The sequence below is a fragment of the Perkinsus marinus genome (assembly GCF_000006405.1).
Source record: "Perkinsus marinus ATCC 50983 genomic scaffold scf_1104296958686, whole genome shotgun sequence".
NCBI classification, from domain to species: Eukaryota; Perkinsozoa; order Perkinsida; family Perkinsidae; genus Perkinsus; species Perkinsus marinus.
In genome coordinates, this window is record NW_003206671.1 from 134,414 (window position 1) to 141,836 (window position 7,423).

A 7,423-nucleotide genomic window follows, 5' to 3' on the forward strand; every position below is an offset into this window, starting at 1 on the left:
GATCCCATACCACACTTATTACAAACTCCTTGTGCTTTGGGAAACACGGTGCAAGGCGATGCAGAGCCGGAAAGAGCTTCTCAGCCGTCTCTGCCCATCTGGATGAACATAAAGCTGTACTACACGCTAGCCCAATATACCTTGGTTTAGTCTCCCGGCCCTTTACTGTGTGCACCAGCCTGGCTACAAGGCGTTGCCGAGAGGTGGGAGGGAAGGCTGCCGGCACAGGTGGCATCGAATAAAACCTAAGTCCAGCTCAGAATCATTCTCCAACTCATAACACAGTTGCTCTCCCACAAAGCCCTCAACGGCGACCTCTCCTGTCTACAAAAATACTAAGATCCCTGCACTACCACAGGAACATCAGCACGACCACATAAGTAGCCGAGGGCACTGTTAACCCCACAGGAGAGAGCTAAAAGAAGGGCGAGAACAACACACGACTTCCTCCGGCACAAGGCATACATCACATTTGAATTTGCATAGCGCACGACATTTCGATCGATATATTCTGAACGCAAGATCATATGCCATGTTGCAGATTCAAGCTTCTTAGCTTCAGCTCTCACATAAGTAGTCAGTGGACTATACTATGTTGAAGTTCCAATGTTGTCTCATTGTGGGCTCCTTAACTAACGTTCAAGGGATATCGAATTATGAGCGGCCTTCAGGATCTTTTCGCTGTCTTCGTATCGTCCGAACACTCGCTTTGATGGTGTAAGTTCAGCGAAGGTGCCCATAGCCTCCCGCGACTTGATGCGAGGAGTTAGGAGTTGATAAATACAAGCTCAGCGAGATTGCTCACAAGCATACATTCGTTTAAACAGGTCAACTCGGAACGTACGATAACATCCGTATCATCGCTACTCGCCGAATTCATCCTGAATGTTGTGAGCGTCGTATAGCTCAGATGCATCATGGAAGTGTGCCATTTCACGCCCTAGCGGATAGCCTGCTCGCTTCGGATCCTTGATGTCGGTTGGCTCACGGTCCGCCAACTCCATTGCGCGGATCTTCTTCAAGAGCACCAACTCCTCGGGAGTTAACTCAACAGACTGCTTCTGAATAGTAGGATCTACAGGCTTCTTGGACGGATCATCGCCACCATCCGAGGTCATGAAAGGCAAAGTGATATAACAAATCACTAATCATCACAGACATATTATCGATTGGAGCTCAACGATATACGATGTTAATTAATAATTATATACAAGTGATCATCTCGCATATTAAGTCTAGATGGCTGCGCTCCGCTCAATCGTCGCTCGCCCTGCGACACTCCCGCCCAGCCAGCCGGCAGAAGAATCTGGCAGACGGAGCAGCAAACCTCTTCATCGTCACTTCATCGACCTTGATCCATTCGTCACACCGGTCACACTGTAACCACGAGTCAACCGCTCCTTCTTCTCGGCGGAAGTACGGAACCAGATTGTTAACGTGCTGAACAGCAGAGATATCTCGGACACTGTGACCTCCCTTGTTGATAACGTCCAGTCGGCGGAGGCTGTCCGACACCACTTCAATGATCTCATAAGGGCCGACGAAATCAGCAATATGTTTTCCCGACGCCGTACTGGAGGAGGGACAATACACCAAGACCGACTCACCGACCGATAGCGGCTCGATCTGGCCTCTCCTCGAGATCCGTCTCTGAAGCATTTGCTGCTGTACTTCATGTGCGGTCTTCCAGAACCGCAAGTACTCTGCAAATCGGGACTGTGCCTCTGCGCGTTCATCGGCGTAGAGGCTCTCCAAATAGTCGATCTCTTCGCCACACAGTAGATGTTTTACGCCGTCGACAATCTGAGAGTCTTCAGTGTGAGAGTTTGACCGGGCTCCGCCTCATGAACACGACTCAGTGAAGATGCCATTAAGTCTCAAGGTCAATAACTTACTACTAAGACATAAATCTGATGGAGATGGGGTCTACTACGACTCAGACTTGGGTTGTACGAATAAAGGACTGGCCATTGCTCGGCCCGAGCAAAAACACGCGTGCACATGATTGCACGCAGGCACCTGTGGCGCACACAACCTGTGCGTGAGGCCCACTATCGATCATCCATCAAACCACATGCCCCCCGGATGGACGATAGTAAGGGCGAACATTGGCGTAGTGAGTTTCCTTAATCATGCTGGGGATAACTTGGTCTTCTGGCACCTTGGCATCTACCAGCTTCAGGACAACGCCACGAATAATCTCAAGGACGCGGTAGATCGTCCGATCGTATTTCCCTCCGCGTCCCAGAGTGTCAGGGTTAAAAACAATGACCTCAGTACCGACCGGAGGAGGACCACGGCGACGTAACCCACGAGTATCATCAAGGCGCTGCTGCCTGGCCTCTAATGCAGTCTGAACTAAGCGGTCAATCTCATCACGCACAGCCTGGCGAGACTGAACAGTGTGACCACTGGCATCCAAATCGCCCTCCTCCAGAGCATTCTCCGGGCTGAGGCGGAGAGGACGACCGTAGAAAATCTCGAAAGGAGACAGACCAGTGTCGAGAAAAGGTTTACCATTGAGACGATGCAGCACTCTGCTTAGCGTAGATGGCCAACTTCTCTTATCATCGAGCTGACGGGCCAGAAATTTGAGGCTGGCAATCGCCCTTTCGGCCAGACCATTCGAAAAGGCAGCATATGGAGGTAAGATTTGATGAGTCACCGAGCGGGACGATAATATCTCAGCCAGAGGCCGACCCTTGAAACATGGCCCTCCGTCCGTCCGGAGGCGAACGGGATACCCCAGAAGATCAAACAGGCGAGACATTTCGCCGGCCACCGTGAGGCTTCTTTGATCCTTCAAAGGGGATGCAGTACAATAACCACTGTAGTGGCAAGTCATCAGAAGAACCGCAGAGTAGCGGCGCTTCTTGTCCCAACCCATCTCCGCGAGGTCTGCGGAAACGGTGTGCCAGCACTCTCGCGCGCCAGTGCGCAAAGAGCGGGCAGAATCCACGGTCGAGAAGTAACGACGATTGGAGCCCAGCTGACAGCCTTCACATGCGCGACAGACAGACTCTACATAAGTGCGAAGCTTATGGATGTAGAAACACCTCGATATCATCCAACGGACATAACGGCTGTTCAGACAGCCAGATTCCTTATGATAGGCCTCGACCAGAGAATGCGCGTAGTGCCTCCCCTCGGAGATGTCCGTCGGGACGTAATAGCAAATGCGAGTTGAAGCAACACCGTTGACCTTAGAGGTCTTCACCTCTTTCATGAGGAGGCCGTCATCGGCCAGGGAAAAGGATGAGAGCTCCGGAGAAAGGCCGTGTGGGAGAAGTGATGAAGGACACGCCCCGAGTCCATCAGGAGGGGTTGCACCCAGCAACCTGAGAACGGAGGCAGATGTCGGGGAAAGCCATTGCAAAGAATGTAATCTCCCTCTTGGCGGAGAACCATGCCCGAGTTGAAAGTCGGGAGGAACCTGTGAGGCGTCCCCCGTCGAAGAGATAATCCTTAGATGATCAAGGACAGTAGATTCACCTAAGGTGCTTGATGATGGTGCTGATGCGGAGCCTAGTAGCTTTCCGCGCTCTTGATCAGTGGCGTCCTCTGCCAGGTCGAATGCCGGGCGAGCCCCGGCCATACCTCGCCCTTCGAATATGATGCTTTCAGGGATGCCCCAAGAAAACGCCAACCGACTGAGTCCATCCGCCTCGGCGTTCTGAGATGCTGCCACATGCAGCAAGTCTGGTACGACATGGTATTTCCTTCTCCAAACCTCACGGACGTCCGCAATCGCATCACAAAGACGGGCTATGGCAATGCGCTCGATGGACTTGCAAGTCAGTCGGGCTCCACCGCGGAGCCAGGAGAGGGCTGTCCGAGAGTCGGAGAGGAAGCGGAGTGTGATGCCACTGAGATAGGGAGCCAGGCTATCAACAAAGATATGGGCCGCCGCCAGACCGAACGACTCCTTCCGGTTCTGGTGCCAGTTGAGCATGGAGCCTCGGAAGCACCTCGCCCTTCGTGCCAGAGGAGTGCGGTGTAGCTCATCATGTACCAGATAGACGACGAACCCCATGCCGAAGGGGCTCGAGTCGCATGAGACCTCCAGAATTGTCGCGGCGAAAGAAGTCTCATGATCACAGGGACCAGATCGAGCACCCAGAACACGGAAACAGGCGGTAAGAGTCTTCGCTTCATCAGCATTTAGCGAGACCTCCTGGTCCCACCCAGCTTTCCATCGACCGGAGATGCGTCTTACATAATCGGCAGCGAGACACCGGTCGGCGTGGAGAGTCAGCGGATCATAGGCCGCACCGGCGGCGCGAAAGAGAGTCCTTTTGGTGACCTTTTGGTTCTCTTTGAAGACCGTTACCTCTGGGTCGGAGGAAGTGATGCAACGCAGCACCAGTGATCCCTGGCCTGGCTGGGATCCCGGAGAGAAAATGAAGCAAACCCCAAGGTGTTTGAAGTCAACGAACTCCTCGACCTCGCCCGTAGCCGAGAAGTCTAACGAGTGAGATTTCTTGGCAGGAAACTCGAAACCCCACTGTCCTCCCAGACGAATGATCTGCTCTCGAAGGTTGCGGACTGCCACAGAGTCACCCAGGAGGCAGATATCATCCACGTACTCCCAATGCAACAGTGGAAGGTCACCTTCACAGGACCCGCACGCTGACAACGCGGCTTCAATCAGGCAAGAAAGGGCTTCGCGGAGAACGGCCGGGCCGCAGCGTAGGCCGAAGACCAGCCGGCGTGCGGCGAAGCGGCGGCCGAGAGACCTTATGACCGCCGTATGATCGTACAGTCTCACCCGATAGAAAGCGGTGGCCGCGTCGAGAGTGTAAAAACTGAGGCGACGGAGGGAAGGTAGCTGCTCCGCGCGCGCTCGGAGCGAAATAGCAGCGAGAGCGACACGCACCTGCGCGAGGATTGTTGCGCATGAGTCCCCTGGATACGAGCTCGGTGGAGACGTTGCGTTACCACGTCGTAGGTCGACACAAGGCCGAACCTTTTGGCCTTGTACCACCGGAAAGGCGATAGCTTCGGGCAGGCAGGACTGTTCGTTGGTTTCCTCGATAGAGAGGGGTTCCCACCAACCGCGTTCCTGGAAGCGTTCGAGTTCCTCCAGATAGGATTCTTGTTGAGAGAGACTCAGACGTGCGAAAAGGCTTCGAGAGTAGTCATGTACGGGCCCTTGCCGCACCAGCGGCGACGAGGACCATCGGACCTCGACAGTATGACTTTGATCAGGGCAATCCTTGGCCTCGCCTTCAGCGAGGGGTCGCAGACGGATCGAATATTCCGGGGCAGCCTTGACCTGACGCCATTGCTCCCCCAACTTCGCCGTGCGTCCGGCGCACGCGCTCTCCTGAGCGGGTCCACCCACAGCCAGGAGCTCATCAATGCCTCGTTCGCAGCGGTAAACTACGTGCTCGCGCTCCTCAACCACGGTGATGGGAAGGTCTTCTTCTGCGAGCGCCACGTACTTCAGACAGCCATCCTGGGCGAGATCGGGGGACGAAGAATAACCCGAGGGTTTCACAGGGGTACGAACGATGACCTGGCGCGAACCCGATACCTCGTCGAAACACAGAGAGACCTTCAATGCGCACATAGACCGGACACCAAGGATGCACGTGGAGGCGTCCACGCCCGTGGAAGCACCGCTTCCAGGGAGAACAAAGAATTGTAGCTCATAGTCTCGACCATCACGGTGCACTGTGACCTCGGTAGTGCCACTGAGCTTGACGATTGCGCCGTTAGCGAGCTTGGCAGAGGTCGAGCATGGGCTGATCTTCCAGCCCCTTGCAGCAGCCATCTCGTGACCGACGTAATTCCGAACAGCACCCGAATCCAGAAGAGCCGTGAAAGGAGACTGCCCCCCAGAGGGGTAAAGGGTGAGCGTGGGCCCCGCCTGCTTTCCAGGCGCCTCACTCGCAGTGTCTTGAACAGCCCACAGCATCTGGAGGTCCTCCTCCGGAGAATCGGGACAGCTCTGGCCGGCAGCCTCGCCGGGTCGTCCGCTCGCATCGGATTCGGAAATGGCCCTTAGGTTCTTGTTAGAAGATGGCGTTTGCCGGGATGGTGGCCCTCCACCGTGTGCCTTTTTCTCGTCCGCGATACCGTGCCGGTACTTGCAGTCTTTACCGAAACGGCACCTGCCCTCGGCAGCCCACTGCCGGCATTCGTTGGGCCCGAGGTGCCGATAAATGCACTTGTCTCCTCGCTGACAACGCCCGCGGAGAGCGTTACGGCACCGTTCCACCTTGGACGACGGCGAGGTAGTCGAACGGCCTGGAGGAGGTGCCCCCCTGCTGGAGGACGATGCGATGGAAGACCGACCACCAGACTTAGCCAAGCGGTCAGCATCCGCGCGGGCCGCGCGTGTTAGGGCTTTAGACCTGAATTGTGACCAGAGGCCAGAGTATTCGTAGGAGGCCTCTTTACAGACCTCATCGTTTACTCCCTCACGGAACGCCCTGATAACATGGCCGTCACCGAGGGGAGCGCCGGCTAAAGCACAGCGTCTGGCCCACTCATCCAGACGCCCGATGTAGGATGTCAGGGTCTCCTGGTTCGAGCGGGCAGTGGGTTCTGATAAGAGCTTCTCGACCTCGAAGTGGCCACCGCACTCTTCCGCTAGAGCGGAGCGGATATCAGCAACGGACGTCGAAAAGTCGACCAGAGTCACAGGATTCTTACGTCCCACGGCCTCCTCGAGCGTGTACTCCGGAACTAGATTAGTGAGAAGAAAATAATGCTCAGGACCGCCGATTTGCCAACCACGCCGGACCACCAACGACTCTACTTGACGCCAAAAACCTGAGAGCAGGGTTATGCATCTCAGTGAAATCTGACTCGTGAAATTTCATGTCGAAATATTTCACGAAATTTCATGAAATTTCATGAAATTTCGCGAAATGTGAAATTAATATTTTTTTTGCGCGCGCTATCGCGCGCGCGATCTCTGGCGTGGCTAGTTCGACGGGCGCATTCCTGAGGTATATAATGCAATCTCAGGCGACTGCAGTCACTATTCATAGAACGTGTGTCTGATAGGCTGCTCGCGCTACCATCATCGCGATTCGGACACTCAGCAAATGAAACCACACTTGAAACGGCTTCGCAAGTTCGCAAGAGCTTCAATTACATCAGATACGGAAGATACCTCCGTCTTTCCGCTTGAGCATACGTCACTGCATATACTTTTGCAAGATCCCGTTTTAGCGCAACTTGCCCCACTTCCTAATGATGGGTCTTCGATTGAGCCACTTCCTGCTACGGAGCAGGTCTCCGATTGATCAACAACCACCTAACTCATGACGCTCTCAATACAACCATTTTTCGGTGCGGGATCGACTTCACTAATCACACTCATGTCATCGTCATCGGTCTGGTCAACTCGGCTTGCTCCTGCGCGGCCCCTCGAAATAAATTTGCCCATCGATCTAATTGCAGAAACATT

General features: G+C 54.6%; 2 protein-coding genes across 2 annotated transcripts in view; both read right to left on the reverse strand.

Annotated features, from left to right (window-relative positions):
- The window catches only part of Pmar_PMAR028173 (hypothetical protein), a gene marked incomplete at both ends in the record, with an annotated part of 1,786 nt that extends 668 nt beyond the window's left edge, over positions 1-1,118 (reverse strand). The window contains 3 exons of the mRNA XM_002774123.1: positions 23-98; positions 141-245; positions 868-1,118. Coding sequence (XP_002774169.1) covers positions 23-98; positions 141-245; positions 868-1,118 — 432 coding nt within the window. The remainder of the gene's footprint in view (positions 1-22; positions 99-140; positions 246-867) is intronic.
- Positions 1,119-1,254: 136 nt separating this feature from the next.
- Positions 1,255-7,423, reverse strand: part of Pmar_PMAR028174 (gag/pol/env polyprotein, putative) — a gene marked incomplete at both ends in the record, with an annotated part of 7,519 nt that continues 1,350 nt past the window's right edge. The window contains 3 exons of the mRNA XM_002774124.1: positions 1,255-1,803; positions 2,108-6,780; positions 7,333-7,406. Coding sequence (XP_002774170.1) covers positions 1,255-1,803; positions 2,108-6,780; positions 7,333-7,406 — 5,296 coding nt within the window. The remainder of the gene's footprint in view (positions 1,804-2,107; positions 6,781-7,332; positions 7,407-7,423) is intronic.